Consider the following 19916-nt stretch of genomic DNA (forward strand, 5'->3'; position numbering starts at 1 on the left):
ACTGGGGCAGAATTAGAATTGTAACTTGGGTAGAATTAGAATTGTAACTGGGTAGAATTAGAATTGTAACTTGGATAGAATTAGAATTGTAACTGGGTAGAATTAGAATTGTAACTGAGTAGAATTAGAATTGTAACTGGGGTAGAATTAGAATTGTAACTGGGGTAGAATTAGAATTGTAACTGGGGTAGAATTAGAATTGTAACTGGGGTAGAATTAGAATTGTAACTGGGGTAGAATTAGAATTGTAACTGGGGTAGAATTAGAATTGTAACTGGGGTAGAATTAGAATTGTAACTGGGGTAGAATTAGAATTGTAACTGGGGTAGAATTAGAATTGTAACTGTGGTAGAATTAGAATTGTAACTGGGGTAGAATTAGAATTGTAACTGGGGTAGAATTAGAATTGTAACTGGGGTAGAATTAGAATTGTAACTGGGGTAGATTTAGAATTGTAACTTGGGTAGAATTAGAATTGTAACTTGGGTAGAATTAGAATGTTAACTGGGGTATAAATAGAATTTAAAAGGCATAGAATTGGAATTAAAGTGACTGAGAATTGTAATGGAATTGAGCCCCTATCTCTTATCCTTTCCCTCCCATTCTTAATGCTTGGTTGAACTGACAGGCCTGAATGACTGACAGGCTTGGTTTGACTGACATGCCTGAATGACTGCCAGGATGTATCACAACCGGCCGTGATTGGGAGTCCTATACAGCGGCGTACAATTGGCCCAGCGTAGTCCAGGTTTGGCCGTCATTGTAAATAAATCATTTGTTCTGAACTGACTTGCCTAGTTAGATAAAGGTTAAATTAAACAAATGTAAATAACTGATTGACAGGCCTGAATGACTGACAGCTGCAGTCGTAGTATTCAGGTGGAAGTCAATGACCCTGTCCCCCTCAACCCTCATTAATACACTGACTCATCTGACCTCACACACGCACACGCACACAGGCACGCACACATGGACCTAAGATCACCTGCTGACAGTGCTGATGTGGCACTCATTCCTAATCGTCATAGCAGTAAACTGTCCACCTGCATATTTGTCTTAATCCAAGCTTTACCCTGACAATAGGTTTATAACCTGATTGTTTCATTCACTTTGAACCATGCCTTTGTTATCTTCCCAAGGTGGAATTCTTTCTCTATTCTGTTCTTTACGTGAGAGAAATCTAATCTGACTAAAGCAGGGGCATTATTCACAGAGCAGATGAGTGCATGTACACACACACACACACACACACACACACACACACACACACACACACACACACACACACACACACACACACACACACACACACACATACACTCAGCTGAGTGGGCACTTTTAGTGAGATTAGATTCTGACCACATTACTCTCGTTCATCAGAGAAAAGCTAATGGAATGTGGGTGTGTGTGTGTATCTGTGCACGGTACATGGTGTGTTTCTGTGTGTATGCTCAGGTACGTGTGTGTGCATTCACGCTTGTTTGTGTGTATTTGTGTGTGCATGCGTGCCTGTGTGTGTACATATGTGTGTGTGTGACATACCACTTTTACGAGCTGTGACATGGAAACCTCAAACTCCACGGTGACGGGGTCTGAGACGTTCTCCACCGGCCTGATAAACTGGTTGTAACTCCGGAACAGCCTCCTGAACAACCTGTCCTCCCCTTTAGAGGAGAAGCAGTCTGGAGGGAGGAGAGAGGAGGGGTAGGAAAGAAATGAAGGAGAGGGGGAGAGGAGGAGAGGGAGAGGAGAGTGGGAGGAGAGAGGGGGGGTAGGAAATAAATGGAGGAGAGGGGGGGAGGAGGAGAGGGAGAGGAGAGTGGGAGGAGAGGGGGGGGTAGGAAAGAAATGGAGGAGAAGGGGAGGGGAGAGGGGGAGGGGTTGAAGAGAGAGAAAGAAGATAAACAGAATCAGTAAACAGACCCTTTTCCTATTTCTATGTCTTGGTGTCACCTGCTGTTAGCAAACTGAAATATTACAATTCACTTCACTCATTGTTGTTCCTTGGATTGTATTTGGTCAAGGTTTAGTTTACCAACATAGCAGCTGAACCCAGAATCAGACTGTGTCACTAACAGAGACACAGAGGGAGGAATGTGAATGTTAACCTGTTTAAAGATCTTACTCACATCGACTACAGAGAGCATGATCACACAGTCATCCAGAACATCTGGTGTTCTCATGCATGCTTCAGTGTTGCTCGCCTCTAAACGAGCATGGAAGGCATTTGGCAGGCTCTTGCAACAGGGCAGCTCACGGCTTGGTTTCTCTTTTGCAATCCGTGATAGTTTGCAAGCCCTGCAACATCCGACGAGCATCAGAGCCGGCGTAGTAGTAGGATTCTTAGTCCTGTGTTGACATTTTCTCTGTTTGATGGCTCAGCGGAGGTTGTATCGTGATTTCTTATAAGCATCTGGATTAGTGTCAAGCTCCTTGAAAGCGGCAGCTCAAGCCTTTAGCTCAGTGTGGATGTTGCCTGCAATCCATGGCTTCTGGATGGAATATGTATGTACGGTCACTGTGGGGATGACATCATCGATGCCCTTATTAAATGTATTAATGAATTTGATGACTGATGTGGTGAACTCCTCAATGTCATCGGATGAATCCTGGAACATATTCCAGTCTGTGCTAGCGAAACAGTCCTGTAGCTTAGCATCCGTTCATTGAACCACTTCCTTCTTGAGCGCGTCACTGGAACTTCCTGTTTGAGTTTTTGCTTGTAAGCAGGAATCAGGAGGTTGGACTTATGGTCAGATTTGTCAAATGGAGAGTGAGTGAGAGTTTCGTAAACATTGCTGTGTGGAGTAGAGATGATCTAGAGTTTTGTAAGCATCGCTGTGTGTGGAGTAGAGATGATCTAGAGTTTTGTAAACATCGCTGTGTGTGGAGTAGAGATGATCTAGAGTTTTGTAAACATCGCTGTGTGTGGAGTAGAGATGATCTAGAGTTTTATAAACATCACTGTGTGTGGAGTAAAGATGATCTAGAGTTTTGTAAACATCGCTGTGTGTGGAGTAGAGATGATCTAGAGTTCTGTAAACATCACTGTATGTGGAGTAGAGATGATCTAGAGTTTTGTCTCCTCTAGTTGCACAGGTGACATGCTAGTAAAAATGAGGTAAAACAGATTTCAGTTTCCCATTTTCTTGTTTGCTTATGGCCATATCCAGCTCGTTGAGTACGGTCTTGGTGACAGCATCGGTTTGTGGTGGTATACAGGGTCTGAATACTTACGTAACTAAGGTATTTCTGTTTTGTACTTTTAATTAATATGCAACATTTTCTACAAACCTAGTTTTGCTTTGTCATTATGGGGTATTGTGTGTAGATTGATGAGGAATAACGTAACAAAATGTGGAAACTAAAGGGGTCTGAGTACTTTCTGAATGTATATTATCCATGTCCTTGTTCAGCCACGACTCAGAGAAACATACCATAATACAGTTCTTCAACCCCAAAACACACAAAATAGTCCATAAAAAAGCAGCTATCCAATCCAGAGCCATCCCACATCAATCTATGACATGGGTCTGTCACAGAGACAGAGGGCGAGATGGATTTAGGGAGAGAGACAGAGAGAGAAAAAGAGAGATGGACAGAGAGATGGACAGAGAGACAGACAGAGAGAGAGACATAGAGAGAGGGGGGGAGAAGAGAGATCGAGATAGAGATAGAGAGATCGAGAGAGAGATAGACAGAGACAGAGAGAGAGAGACAGAGAGATCAAGGGATAGATAGAAGCAAGAGACAGAGAGAGAGAGAGAGAGAGAGACAGAGAGAGAGAGCGGGGGGTAGAGAGGGAAAGAGAGAGATCGAGAGAGGGGGTGGGGGGAGAGAGAGATCGAGAGAGAGGTCGCTTAAGCTTTTAGCATGTTCCTCTGGATCCCAGCACCAATGTAACATGGACGGGGCCAGTTCAAAGGTCATTGATAATAACCTCTCTCTCTCCCTACCATTGTCACGGCAGCTCCACATATCCAGCCAGATGGAAAATGGACTGGGCTACACACACACACAAGCACAGAAAGGCACACACATTTTTTTAAGAAGATGGCCGCTAGCCTCTAGCGTTCCTCTGGAGGGCTGCACACACACACACACAAAGAGAGAGAGAGAGAGAGAGAGAGAGAGAGAGAGAGAGAGAGAGAGAGAGAGAGAGAGAGAGAGAGAGAGACACACACACACACACACACACACACACACACACACACACACACCACACACACACACACACACACACACACGTCTCATGGGGAGCAGTAGGGTTGAGGGAGATGGAAGGGGAAACACTCCTAGACAGTACAGCATGTTCTGTCCTCTACTCAGGCCTCTAACTATCTCTGTGTGTGCGTGTGCGTGTGTGCGTGTGTGCGTGTGTGTGTGTGTGTGTGTGTGTGTGTGTGTGTGTCTCTCTCTTTGTGTGTGTCTCTCTCTTTGTGTGTGTGTGTGTCCTGTCCTCTCCTCTCTCCCTCAGTAACAGTCTGGTCGTTCTCTACCAGACTGCAGCTTTACTCACAGGAACAGGATATATAGTATAGTTGTTCCAAAGTTCAAATTTCAAAGTGTTCAGGGTTAAGTTCAGGAATTAACTCCAATGTATTGAGGGTTAGGTATAAACTCTGAGTGGTTAAGGTAAAGGTCGAGACTAAACTGTCAAAAACAACTTTCTATCATTGGATTTGAACTTTGAACTTTTGGATTCAGAGGCAAATGCTTACAACCATCCACCAGCGCCGTCCACAATGCCCAAGCAATACCAACAATTATTTGCGCGTTTTACATAGAAGCAATTCAAATGTTTGTATTTTCAAATGCGAGCATTAATAAAATGAATGGATGTTGTAAATGAGAGAATTATACAAAAAGGTTTTAGTTTTTACTAAAGAAAATGTGGGATCTTGGATTTCAAATCAGTAAATCAGTAAATCAGTAATTTATTTCATCCACACTTTCCTTCACTCACACTGCTGTCCTTTAATGTACACATCAATAATATCTATAATATATAACTACTGTACAGAGAGAGAGAGAGAGAGAGAGAGAGATAGAGGGTTGGCAGAGATAGAGGGGGCAGAGAGAGAGCGAGAGAGAGGGAACTTGTACTTTAACTATTTGCCCATCACTACAACACTCTATATCTACATATTATGACATTTGAAATGTCTTTATTCTTTTGGAACCTTTGCGAGTGTAATATTTACTGTTAATTTGTTATCATGTATTTCTCTCCCGCCTCTCTCTCCTCTCTCTCCTCTCTCTCCTCTCCCTCATCTCCCACCTCTCTCTCCTCTTCCTCATCTCCCACCTCTCTCTCCTCTCCCTCCTCTTCCTCCTTTCCCGCCTCTCTCTCCTCTCTCTCCTCTCTCTCCTCTCTCTCCTCTCCCGCCTCTCCCGCTTCTCTCCCGCTTCTCTCTCCTTCCTCTCTCTCCTCTCTCTCCTCTCTCTCCTCTCTTCTCTCCTCAGGGGCTCAAACCAAGTCCTTTGACTTAACTACCCTCTTTTAAACATAAAGATACCGTATTACTATGCACCCTAGATACTTGTTTTCCATTGTATCATTTTATCTGGTGTTTAATGAGGACACTGTAAATTGGGTTTAAAAGGTGGAGATGGAAGAACTTATGAAATTATGAATATTAACAGTTACAACACAGTAATGAACTTTTACAGAAGATGTGCGATGATATAATATCTACATTATGACCCTAAGAAGGATATTTCTCTTAAAGCCTGACAATAATACTTAAAATGACAATGAGACATGAAACACAGCGGGTGATGCTGAATTAGTGTGTGTGTGTGTGTGTGTGTGTGTGTGTGTGTGTGTGTGTGTGTGTGTGTGTGTGTGTGTGTGTGTGTGTGTGTGGGTGTGTGTGTGTGTGTGTGTGTGTGGTGTGGTGTGTGTGTGTGTGTGTGTGTGGGTGTGTGTGGTGGGGGTGGAGACAGCCCTTGAGAGGAACACTAGAGACTGGCGGCAGTCTTCTTAAAATGTCATCCTGCAGATGAAGTTTTAAAGCACCAACGTCATACTCTTCAGAGTTGGGCTGAGTTGCGTGTGCATTCATCTTACCACACTAGCTGTATATGTCACTTAGGAGACACACAGACACACTTAAGCGCTCCATATCCTCGTTAGCAAACTTCTTATGGCTGCAGTCCCGATATCGGGACCAATATGACAACGGCCAGTCCAAGTGCAGGGCGCCAAATTCAAAAAAACAGAAATCTCATAATTAAAATTCCTCAAACATACATGTGTCTTATATAATTGTAAAGGTAATCTTGTTGTTAATCCCACCAAAGTGTCCGATTTCAAATAGGCTTTTCAGCGAAAGCACTACAAACGATTATGTTAGGTCACCACAAAACCAAAAATAATCACAGCCGTTTTTCCCAACTAATGATAGCTTCACAAAAACCAGAATAGAGATAAAATGAATCACTAACCTTCAATTATTGTCATCAGATGACACTCATAGGACTTCATGTTACACAATACATGCATGTTTTGTTTGATTAAATTCATATTTATATAAAAAAAATCTGAGTTTACATTGAAGCTACAAGATTCACTAAATGCAAAAACATCAAGTGACTTTGCATAGCCCATCGTTTCAACATGAATACTCATCATAAATATAGATGATAATACAAGTTATACACATTGAATTATAGATATACCTCTCCTTAATGCAACCGCTATGTCAGATTTCAAAAAAACTTTACGGAAAAATAATTGCACGCTATAATCTGAGACAGCGCTCAAACTAGCATACCACAGCTGCAAAGATAGCGTCACTATAAACAATAAAATACATGATAAATATTTCATTACCTTAGTTGATTTAGATCAGAAAGCACAGCAGGAATCCCAGGTCCACAATAAATGTTTGTTTTGTTCGAAAAAATCCGTCTTTTGTTAGCGCCTCTGGTTTACATATCCAAACGCTAATTCTGGTCAGCGTTATATCGGACAAAAACTTCAAAATGTGATATTACCGGTCGAAGAAACATTTCAAACTAAGTACTGAATCAATCATTAGGATGTTTTTACATGTAGCTTCAATAAAGTTCCAACCGGAGTGTTCCTTATTGTCTGCGTGAGCGATGGAATGTCAGTGCCTTGCATGAGGAAAAGACATGATCAGGGCCTGGCTGCTTGATGGACACCTGACTGATTCTGCTCTCATTCTCTCCCACAACATCATAGAAGTCTCATTGGAATTTCTATTGATTGCTCACATCTAGTGGAACCCCAACATCATTCATAACACAATTGGATTTCTTAAGGGACTCTGGTGAATACAGACAAGTTCAGATTTCTGACTTCCTGTTTTGATTTCAACTCAGGATTTTGCCTGCCAATATGAGTTCTGTTAATCTCACAGACATAATTCAAACAGTTTTAGAAACTTTGGAGTGTGTTCTGTCCAATACTACTAATAATATGCAAATATTAGGAACTATGACTAAGGAGCAGGCCGTTTGAAATGTGCACCTTTCATCCAAGCTACTCAATACTGCCCCTGCAGACTGTGAGCGTTCTGCTCTGTGTGACTCACAGAACGGTGACTAAACCACTGGTAGGATGAAGACAGTATAAACCACTGGTAGGATGAAGGCAGTACAAACCACTGGTAGGATGAAGGCAGTATAAACCACTGGTAGGATGAAGGCAGTATAAACCACTGGTAGGATGAAGGCAGTATAAACCACTGATAGGATGAAGGCAGTATAAACCACTGCTTTGATCAAAATATTCTCTGGCTGCAGTTTGAACACACACACACACACACACACACACATACACAGGCACACACACACACACACACACACACACACACACACACACACACACACACACACACACACACACACACACACACACACACACACACACACACACACACACACACACACACACACACACACAGAGGCACCTTTGATGTGGTCAGATAGATTTCACATGGAGCTTAATAAAAGAGGTAATTATATCAGAACATTTCCAGCAGCTTCCATCGCTGTTTCAGCTATTTTATCCCTTTCCAACTCCCTACCCGTCCGTCACTGACTAGTCCTCTCTTTCTCTCTGCTTCCCCCTCTCTTATTCTCTCTCTTCCTCAACAGATCAGCGCTGGGCAATAATTGTGGCTCGAGGGCCACATCGGATTTCAAAATTCAGCGGTGGGCCGGACAAGTTTTTTCCTGAACGATTTGCTTATCAGAAAAAAGGGGCAGATACATGAAAAAGTTTAGATTCATTATAATTTCTATATACTTTCACATGTTGGATGTTCAAGAGCGGCCTGGAGTGTTTTGTAATCCAAAACGTTTCAACCAAAACACTCCAACCTCCGCAGGCCAGATTGAACATGCTGGATGTTGCCCTGCAATAGAGGAAAGAGCCTTGTTAAAATGTCATCCTGCAGATTACGTCTTAAAGCACAGACTTCATCCTACCACACTAGCTGTATACTGCCTTCATCCTACCACACTAGCTGTATACTGCCTTCATCCTACCACACTAGCTGTATACTGCCTTCATCCTACCACACTAGCTGTATACTGCCTTCATCCTACCACACTAGCTGTATACTGCCTTCATCCTACCACACTAGCTGTATACTGCCTTCATCCTACCACACTAGCTGGAGACAGATATGTTGATGTTGGATGAAGGAAACGGTTGAGGTCAATTCCAGAAGAGGAGAACAAACCTATAGGCTGTTTAAGAGGTGCATGGAGATGAGTCTCTCTCACGTGTGTGTGTGTGTGTGTGTGTGTGTGTGTGTGTGTGTGTGTGTGTGTGTGTGTGTGTGTGTGTGTGTGTGTGTGTGTGTGTGTGTGTGTGTGTGTGTGTGTGTGTGTGTGTGTGTGTGTGTGTGTCTAATACAGAGATTGAGTTATGGATGAGGTCTCAGTCATGTAATAGTCATGACTGTCCCAGTATCATGTAGCTTTTAGAGGAGGAGGGAGAGAGGAGAGAGGGTGGGTTGGGAAGAGAGAGAGAGAGAGGGGGGGAGAAAGAGATAGAGAGAGAGAGAGAGGGGAATGGAGAGGAGAGAGTGAGAGGAGGGAGAGAGAGAGGAAGAGAGAGAGAGAGAGAGAGAGAGAGAGAGAGAGAGAGAGAGAGAGAGAGAGAGAGAAAGGGAGAGGAGAGAGTGGTAGAGAGAGATATTAGGAGCTTAAATGTGAGATGGTGCAGGGTGTGTGTGTCTAGTAATGGGAAGAGACAGTAGAGGTGTTGGTGCCAGTGGGACTGCTCTCTTCCAGCATGGCTACACATGCCCAACCTCCCCAGGCACACTGTGTGTGTGTGTGTGTGTGTGTGTGTGTGTGTGTGTGTGTGTGTGTGTGTGTGTGTGTGTGTGTGTGTGTGTGTGTGTGTGTGTGTGTGTGTGTGTGTGTGTGTGTGTGTGTGTGTGTGTGTGTGTGTGTGTGTGTGTGTGTTATGACATAGACCTTCTGTGTTTGTATGTGTGTAGAATAAACTGAATAAAGTGATATTTTGAATGACATTATGGTACTGTCAGGATGTATATCACCACACCTTGAAATAAATGGTGATTTATATCACCACACCTTGAAATAAATGGTGATTTATTCAACCATTCAATGGGTCCTAGACAGGCAGAGGCTACGTCCAAAACGGCTCCCTATGTAGCGCACTACTTTTGACCAGGGTCTATAGGGTAGTGCACTACTTTTGACCAGGGTCTATAGGGTAGTGCACTACTTTTGACCAGGGCGTCTAGAGTAGTGCACTACACAGGGAATAGGGTGCCACGTGGGATAGACTCATTTCAGAAGCAATGAAAGAGCCAATCACAGAGCCACACATGACCTTTAACCTCCAATAGAATGTAATTTAAATGAGACGGTGAAGAGAGACAGAGTGACATTCCCAGACGACACGCAGGCGTCTACCCTGAGGATTCTGTTATACATCAACTCTCTTCCCATCCGGCTTTGATTAGGAAAGTGGCTAATAACTCCACAGGATCAACACACAGACATCAGCTGTCTCCAACCACCTTTATCAGTCCTCTGTATGTGGTCATGACCTCATCAACATGGGACATGGAGCCGTGACACACACACACACACACACACACACACACACACACACACACACACACACACACACACACACACACACACACACACACACACACACACACACACACACACACACACACACACACACACACACACAACCAATTAAATTAAATTCAAGGGGCTTTATTGGCATGGGAAACATGTTTTAACATTGCGCAAACAAGTGAGGTAGATAATATACAAAAGTGAAATAAACAATAAAAATCAACAGTAAACATTACACATACAGAAGTTTCAAAACAATAAATGTCATGTTATGTATATATACAGTGTTGGAACAATGTACAAATGGTTAAAGTACACAAGGGAAAATAAATAAGCATAAATATGGGTTGTATTTACAATGGTGTTTGTTCTTCACTGGTTGCCCTTCTCTTGTGGCAACAGGTCACAAATCTTGCTGCTGTGATGGCACACTGTGGAATTTCCCCCCGTAGATATTGGAGTTTATCAAAATTGGGTTTGTTTTCGAATTCTTTGTGGATCTGTGTAATCTGTGGGAAATATGTGTCTCCAATATGGTCATACATTGGGCAGGTGGTTAGGAAGTGCACCTCAGTTTCCACCTCATTTTGTGGGCAGTGTGCACATAGCCTGTCTTCTCTTGAGAGCCATGTCTGCCTACGGTGGCCTTTCTCAATAGCAAATCTATGCTCACTGAGTCTGTACATAGTCAAAGCTTTCCTTAAGTTATGGTCAGTCACAGTGGTCAGGTATTCTGCCACTGTGTACTCTCTGTTTAGGGCCAAATAGCATTCTAGTTTGCTCAGATTTTTTGTTAATTCTTTCCAATGTGTCAAGTAATTATTTTTTTGTTTTCTCATGATTTGGTTGGGTCTAATTGTGTTGCTGTCCTGGGGCTCTGTGGGGTGTGTTTGTGTTTGTGAACAGAGCCCCAGGACCAGCTTGCTTAGGGACTCTTCTCCAGGTTCATCTCTCTGTAGGTGATGGCTTTGTTATGGAAGGTTTGGGGATCGCTTCATTTTAGGTGGTTGTAGAATTGAAAGTCTCTTTTCTGGATTTTGATGACTTGTGGGTATAGGCCTAATTCTGCTCTGCATGCATTATTTGGTGTTCTACGTTGTACATGGAGGATATTTTTGCCGAATTCTGCATGAAGAGTCTCCATTTGGTGTTTGTCCCATTTTGTGAAATCTTGGTTGGTGAGCGGACCCCAGACCTCACAACCATAAAGGGCAATGGGCTCTATGACTGATTCAAGTATTTTTAGCCAGATCCTAATTGGTATGTTGAATTTGATGTTCCTTTTGATGGCATAGAATGCCCTTCTTGCCTTGTCTCTCAGATCGTTCACAGCTTTGTGGAAGTTACCTGTGGCGCTGATGTTTAGGCCAAGGTATGTATAGTTTTTTGTGTGCTCTAGGGCAATGGTGTCTAGATGGAATTTGTATTTGTGGTCCTGGCGACTGGACCTTTTTTGGAACACCATTATTTTGGTCTTACTGAGATTTACTGTCAGGGCCCAGGTCTGGCAGAATCTGTGCAGAATATCTAGGTGCTGCTGTAGGCCCTCCTTGGTTGGTGACAGAAGCACCAGATCGTCAGCAAAGAGTAGATATTTGATTTCAGATTCTAGTAGGGTGAGGCTGGGTGCTGCAGACTTTTCTAGAGCCCGCGCCAATTCGTTGATATACACTGCTCAAAAAAATAAAGGGAACACTTAAACAACACAATGTAACTCCAAGTCAATCACACTTCTGTGAAATCAAACTGTCCACTTAGGAAGCAACACTGATTGACAATAAATTTCACATGCTGTTGTGCAAATGGAATAGACAAAAGGTGGAAATTATAGGCAATTAGCAAGACACCCCCCAAAACAGGAGTGATTCTGCAGGTGGTGACCACAGACCACTTCTCAGTTCCTAGGCCACAAATGTGCATGTGTCAGCATATGGTCTCCCAAGGGCTCTGAGGATCTCATCTCGGTACCTAATGGCAGTCAGGCTACCTCTGGCGAGCACATGGAGGGCTGTGCGGCCCCACAAAGAAATGCCAACCCACACCATGACTGACCCATTGCCAAACCGGTCATGCTGTAGGATGTTGCAGGCAGCAGAACGTTCTCCACGGCGTCTCCAGACTCTGTCACGTCTGTCACATGTGCTCATGTGCTCAGTGTGAACCTGCTTTCATCTGTGAAGAGCACAGGGCGCCAGTGGCGAATTTGCCAATCTTGGTGTTCTCTGGCAAATGCCAAACGTCCTGCACGGTGTTGGGCTGTAAGCACAACCCCCACCTGTGGACGTCGGGCCCTCATACCACCCTCATGGAGTCTGTTTCTGACCGTTTGAGCAGACACATGCACATTTGTGGCCTGCTGGAGGTAATTTTGCAGGGCTCTGGCAGTGCACCTCCTTGCACTAAGGCGGAGGTACCGGTCCTGCTGCTGGGTTGTTGCCCTCCTACGGCCTCCTCCACGTCTCCTGATGTACTGGCCTGTCTCCTGGTAGCGCCTGCATGCTCTGGACACTACGCTGACAGACACAGCAAACCTTTTTGCCACAGTTCGCATTGATGTGCCATCCTGGATGAACTGCACTACCTGTGCCACTTGTGTGGGTTGTAGACTCCGTCTCATGCTACCACTAGAGTGAGAGCACCGCCAGCATTCAAAAGTGACCAAAACATCAGCCAGGAAGCATAGGAACTGAGAAGTGGTCTGTGGTCACCACCTGCAGAATCACTCCTGTTTTGGGGGGTGTCTTGCTAATTGCCTATAATTTCCACCTTTTGTCTATTCCATTTGCACAACAGCATGTGAAATTTATTGTCAATCAGTGTTGCTTCCTAAGTGGACAGTTTGATTTCACAGAAGTGTGATTGACTTGGAGTTACATTGTGTTGTTTAAGTGTTCCCTTTATTTTTTTGAGCAGTGTATATGTTGAAGAGGGTGGGGCTTAAGCTGCATCCCTGTCTCACCCCACGGCCCTGTGGTAAGAAATGTTTGTTTTTTGCCAATTTTAACCACACACTTGTTGTTTTACATGGATTTTATAATGTCGTATGTTTTACCCTCAACACCACTTTCCATCAATTTGTATAGCAGACCCTCATGCCAAATTGAGTCGAAGGCTTTTTTGAAATCAACAAAGCATGAGAAGACTTTGCCTTTGTTTTGGTTTGTTTGCTTGTCAATTAGGGTGTGCAGGGGGAATACATGGTCTGTTGTACGGTAATTTAGTAAAAAGCCAATTTGACATTTGCTCAGTACATTGTTTTCAATGAGGAAATGTACGAGTCTGCTGTTATTGACAATACAGAGGAATTTCTCAAGGTAGCTGTTGACGCATATCCCACGGTAGTTATTGGGGTCAATTTTGTCTCCACTCTTGTGGATTGGGGTGATCAGTCCTTGGTCCCAAATATTGGGGAAGATGCCAGAGCTGAGGATGATGTTAAAGAGTTTTAGTATAGCCAATTGGAATTTGTTGTCTGTATATTTGATCATTTCATTAAGGATACCATCAACACCACATTACTTTTTGGGTTGGAGGGTTTTTATTTTGTCGTGTAGCTCGTTCAATGTAATTGGAGAATCCAGTGGGGTTTGGTAGTCTTTAATAGTTGATTCTAAGATTTGTATTTGATCATGTATATGTTTTTGCTCTTTATTCTTTGTTATAGAGCCAAAAAGATTTGAGAAGTGGTTTACCCATACATCTCCATTTTGGATAGATAATTCTTTGTGTTGTTGTTTGTTTAGTGTTTTCCAATTTTCCCAGAAGTGGTTAGAGTCTATGGATTCTTCAATTACATTGAGCTGATTTCTGACGTGCTGTTCCTACTTTTTCCGTAGTGTATTTCTGTATTGTTTTAGTGATTCACCATAGTGAAGGCGTAGACTCAGGCTTTTTGGGTCTCTATGTTTTTGGTTGGACAAGTTTCTCAATTTCTTTCTTAGATTTTTGCATTCTTCCTCAAACCATTTGTCATTTCGGTTTCTATTTGAGATTTTTAGATTTGATAGGGAAGCTGAGAGGTCAAATACACTGTTAAGATTTTCTACTGCCAAGTTTACACAATCACCATTACAGTGGAACGTTTTACCCAGGAAGTTGTCTAAAAGGGATTGGATTTGTTGTTGCCTAATTGTTTTTTGGTAGGTTTCCAAACTGCATTCCTTCCATCTATAGCATTTCTTAATGTTACTCAGTTCCTTTGGCTTTGATGCCTCATGATTGAGTATTGCTCTGTTCAAGTAGACTGTGATTTTGCTGTGGTCTGATAGGGGTGTCAGTGGGCTGACTGTGAACGCTCTGAGAGCCTCTGGGTTGAGGTCAGTGATAAAGTAGTCTACAGTACTACTGCCAAGAGATGAGCTATAGGTGAACCAACCATAGGAGTCCCCTCGAAGCCTACCATTAACTATGTACATACCCATCCCTCTATATCCCTGCATGTTATAGGGACCCTATCCCTCATCAACATAAGGGGACATACATGATACATGCAGCAGCTCAGTTCAGTGACCTCATCATCAATCATTCATGCAGATGCAGAGAGAGAGGAGGAGTAGGTAAATGATTTGACAGACAAACTAATGTAACGACACACACACACACACACACACACACACACACACACACACACGCGCACACACACACACAGAGAGAGAAACCGTTATAGCCACAGGCTACAGGGACTTGTAATGGAGCAGCCACAGTACTGGAGTTATGATACATGTTTACTGGAAGTGATGTGTAGCAGACAGCAGCGGAAGACCCAGAGAGAGACAGAGACAGAGACAGAGACAGAGACAGAGACAGAGACAGAGACAGAGACAGAGACAGAGACAGAGACAGAGACAGAGAGAGAGAGAGAGAGAGAGAGAGAGAGAGAGAGAGAGAGAGAGAGAGAGAGAGAGAGAGACAGAGAGAGACAGAGAGAGACAGAGACAGAGACAGAGAGAGAGACAGAGAGAGAGACAGAGAGAGAGACATAGAGAGACAGAGAGAGACAGAGAGAGACAGAGAAACAGAGAGAGAGAGAGAGAGAGAGAGAGAGAGAGACAGAGAGAGAGAGAAACAGAGAGAGAGGGAGAGAGAGAGCGAGACAGAGAGAGAGAGAAACAGAGAGAGAGGGAGAGAGAGAGCGAGACAGAGAGAGAGAGAGAAACAGAGAGAGAGGGAGAGAGAGAGAGAGAGAGAGAGAGAGAGAGAGAGAGAGAGAGAGAGAGAGAGAGAGAGAGAGAGAGAGAGAGAGAAAGAGTAGTGGAGCACAACCAACATTGTAAATACAACCTATATTTATCTGTTTATTTATTTTCCCTTTCACACTTCAACTATTTGACATTGTTACAACACTGTACATAGTCATAATACATAATACAACATTTGAAATGTCTATATTCTTTTTAAACTTTTGTGAATCTAATGTTTAACAATTGTTTATTTTTCCTTTTGTTTATTGCATATTCCATTTTCTTTGACAATGTAAACATACACTACATGACCAAAAGTATGTAGTCACATGCTTGTTAAACATCTCATTTCAAAATCATGGGCATTAATATGGATTTGGTCCCCCCTTTGCTGCTATAACAGCCTCCACTCTTCTGGGAGGCTTTCCACTAGATGTTGGAACATTGCTGCGGGGACTTGCTTCCATTCAGCCACAAATAGCATTAGTGAGGTTGGGCACTGATGTTGGGTGATTAGGCCTGGCTCGCAGTCGGCATTCCAATTCATCCCAAAGTTGTTTGATGAGGTTGAGGTCAGGGCTCTGTGCAGGCCAGTCAAGTTATTCCACACCGATCTCAACAAAGCATTTCTATATGAACCTCTCTCTGTACACAGGGGCATTGTCATGATGAAACAGGAAAGGGCCTTCCCCAAACCGTTGCCACAAAGTTGGAATATATTTACCACGTCGGCACCGGTGCCCCAGCACCTTGACACATTGACTCTGTACTGGTACCCCCTGTATAAAGCCCTGCTATTGTTATTTACTGCTGCTCTTTAATTATTTGTTAATTAAACAACATTAGGAATCCCTTAACGCTCAAATCCCATTAGCGGGATAGATTTGACAACATCCGGTGAAATTGCAGAGCGCCAAATTCAAACTACGGAAATATAAATATTTAACATTCATATAAATACAAGTGTAATACATCAAAATAAAGCTTCACTTCTTGTTAATTGAGCCGCTGTGTCAGATTTCAAAAAGGCTTTACGTCAAAAACACACCATGTGATTATCTGAGGACAGCGCCCCGCATACAAAAACATCAAAAGAAAATTTCAACCAGTCAGGTGCGACACGAAAGTCAGAAATAGTGATATAATAAATGCCTTACCTTTGAAGATCTTCATCTTTTTGCAATCTCAAATGTCTCAGTGACACAATGAATGGTCGTTTTGTTCGATAAATTCCTTCTTTACATCCCCAAAATGTACATTTATTTGACCCGTTTGATTCAGAAATACACCGGTTCCAACTCGCCCAACATGACTACAAAGTATCAAATAAGTTAACTGTAAACTTGGTCCAAACATTTCAAACAACGTTTCTAATCCAACCTCAGGTACCCTAAAATGTAAATAATCGATAGAATTTAAGACGGAATAAAATGTTTCCAATACCGGAGAGAAATAACGTGGAGCGTGCTACTGTTCACGCGCACCAAATGACTTGAGTCCATCTGAGTGACACAAGGAAATAATAGGACTACTTCTTCATTTCTCAAAAGAAAAACATTGAACAATTTCTAAAGACTGTTGACATCTAGTGGAAGCCATAGGAACTGCAATCTAGGCCCTAATAAATCAGGTTTCCCATGGAAAAGTATTGGAAAACAAAATGACCTCAACATTTTTCCCCCTTAATGGATTGTGCTCAGGGTTTCGCCTGCCAAATCAGTTATTTTATACTCACAAACATTATTTTAACAGTTTCAGGAACTTTCGAGTGTTTTCTATCCAATACTACCATGCATATGCATATCCTAGCTTCTGGGCCTGAGTAACAGGCAGCATTTCATTGTAAGGTCTGCACCTGTTTTATTCTGCGCATGTGACTAATACAATTTGATTTGATTTGATCTGAATGTTATTGTATGCTGTAGGGTAAAGTTGTCCCTTCACTGGAACTAAGTGGCCTAACCTGAACCATAAAAAACAGCCCCAGACCATTATTTTTTCTCCACCAAACTTTACAGTTTGCACTATGCATTGGGGAAGGTAGCGTTCTCCTAGCTTCCATCAAACCCAGATTCATCCGTCAGACTGCCAGATGGTGAAGCGTTATTCATCACTCCAGAGAATGCGTTTCCACTCCTCCAGAGTCCAATGGCGGCGAGATTTACACCACTCCAGACGACGCTTGGCATTGCGCATAGTGATCTTAGGCTTTTGTGTGGCTGCTCGCCCATGGAAACCCATTTCATGAAGCTCCCAATTAACAGTTATTGTGCTGACATTGCTTCCAGAGGCAGTTTGGAACTCGGTATTGAGATCGCATGGCTGTGTGCTGGATTTTATACACCTGTCAGCAACAGGTGTGTCTGAAATAGCTGAATCCACTAATTTGAAGGGGCTTCCAGCATATATAGTGTGTTTCCCAGCCAATAAAGCCCTTTTAATTGATTTGAATTGAGAGAGAGAGAGAGAGAGAGAGAGAGAGAGAGAGAGAGAGAGAGAGAGAGAGAGAGAGAGGGAGCGAGTGGGGGAGATAGAGAGAGAGAGAGAGAGAGCGATAGAGAGAGTAAATTATGTTAGAAATGTTTATTAGGCCTGCAGTTCCATAATCAGATTCTGTTTTTGTTTACTCTCTCTCTCTCTCTCTCTCTCTCTCTCTCTCTCTCTCTCTCTCTCTCTCTCTCTCTCTCTCTCTCTCTCTCTCTCTCTCTGTTTGTTAACAATAACATAAACAGCATCACAAATTCCGGAGATAAATTATTTCGACTCAAAACACATTTTGCATACAGGCCTACATCAAACTCCCCCGCTTCTAGGAGCCGTGGATCGGCTATGATGACAGTGTTCCCCGATATTCAATCATGTCGGTGTACTTCGCACGACAACGCTTCACTTCCCCATGGATGTTGTCCGAAGAACAACGTTCAACATGTTAAATGATGGGCATATAGGCGCTATGATGATGTATAGTCTAACTTTCTGTACGTACCTTGTAAACAGAGAAGCTATATATGATGTCAATCTATTTTGGCTAATAGAATGTGTCCGCAAAAGTGAATCCTAAATATTGCACGTCACTTTCTCTATTCCTCTTCAATAGACACACCCAGTATCACACAGTTTACATTCGTCAAATTAAATTTACATTCGTCAAAACATGCAATTTTCACACAGTTTCACACAATGTTGTAAGACAGGACTATAATTTATAAGGAAATTCGCCTTTAGATACTGTATGTCACTATGACAGTTCACCGTTTCCAAGTGAAGTACACCCGACTCTGCGACGTAAACACAACAGCATCTTCTGCCTCTATCACGTTCTCTTCAAAAACAAGGAAAGGTTGAAATGCATATTGCTCATTATAAAAACGAACCAAAATACAACAAACAATTGAATTCCACAACACTGTCGTTTAGTTATTAAAGTAGCTTACCTTGCATTATCAACACAAAGACGAGGAGTAGCAAAGTCCCTCGCGCAGCTTGATTCATCTCTCGTCCGGTAGTCTACTGGGGAACTGTCCCTACCCTGTGAAACAACGGCGATTTAGTCCGTTAACAGAAAACACCAGGCTACAAACAGCACGAAATGTATGTCTCTCTCTGGTAAGCGTATTGCGCTGTGTCTGCCCGTATGCAGCTTGGCTCACGAGAGAGATACGGAACTTCGCTTCGTTCCACCCCTTTGGGCACTACCTCACGCGCACCACTCCAAACCCGACACAGGGAGATAGATAAGTGCACAAACACATCAAAGAAGTCTATGTAATAGACGAGTTTAATAAGCCGAAGAAGACATTTTAACGGGATTGATGTATTCGCAGTTTCCGACTGAAGTCCTGAACCGGAGGAAACGATTTTAGCACCATGGACAGCGCATCATAAACCGTTTGTTGCCTCAAACTGCTGAAATCTATCTATTCATTTCGCGCAGCTGGCGTTGGATAAGAACTTGATAGACTATGTTACAAACGGTTGGCCGGGTTGAAGATTAATTTTATATCGAAAAAGTTGATAATAACACATTTGGAGAGGATTTAACCTAAATTACGTATAGCCTTTGCGTAGGCTTCGACATAACAATGATATCGCTCAAATTGTCGCGTTGAAAGTTGTTGACTAGGCAGTTGAGTTAACTTATCTGAACTCCCATGAGTTCAGACGCTGATTCATGATTTATGATTATGATTCATTTTCGCCTCCAATTGTAACGCTTGACTTGACGTCATCAAACGGAGTCATTAGGAATGTGGTACCTAGTCTAGCGCGAGGCGAACGAGTCAACACAAATCTTTCATCAACGGGACAGCGTGACCAGGACCAAGGGAGCGGTTTCGTTTTGTCGGCCGTAGCGTATAGGCCGTACGGTGTAATTCAACTATGGGTAACGGATTAAACATACATGGCACTATAAATGTGTGCGTGTGTGTGCGTATGTGTGTGTGTGTGTGTGTGTGTGTGTGTGTGTGTGTGTGTGTGTGTGTGTGTGTGTGTGTGTGTGTGTGTGTGTGTGTGTGTGTGTGTGTGTGTGTGTGTGTGTGTGTGTGTGTGTGTGTGTGTGTGTGTGTGTGTGTGTGTGTCTGTGTGTCTGTGTGTGTGTGTGTTAATATTTAATCACACAGCTCTAAT

General features: G+C 42.9%; 1 protein-coding gene across 2 annotated transcripts in view; it reads right to left on the bottom strand.

The window, feature by feature from the left end:
- Positions 1–19206, bottom strand: part of chrna6 (cholinergic receptor, nicotinic, alpha 6) — a 57526-nt gene extending 38320 nt beyond the window's left edge. Inside the window, exons 1-2 of one of the 2 annotated variants that reach the window (XM_055910473.1) lie at positions 18722–19206; positions 1543–1682 (exon numbers count right to left, since the gene is read on the bottom strand). In XM_055910473.1, the coding sequence (XP_055766448.1) occupies positions 1543–1682; positions 18722–18779 (198 nt within the window). In that variant the 5' untranslated portion in view covers positions 18780–19206. The remainder of the gene's footprint in view (positions 1–1542; positions 1683–18721) is intronic. The other variant, XM_055910474.1, reaches the window with a different exon arrangement.
- Positions 19207–19916: the final 710 nt, after the last annotated feature.

This window comes from Salvelinus fontinalis, unplaced genomic scaffold (assembly GCF_029448725.1).
Source record: "Salvelinus fontinalis isolate EN_2023a unplaced genomic scaffold, ASM2944872v1 scaffold_0011, whole genome shotgun sequence".
NCBI classification, from domain to species: Eukaryota; Metazoa; Chordata; class Actinopteri; order Salmoniformes; family Salmonidae; genus Salvelinus; species Salvelinus fontinalis.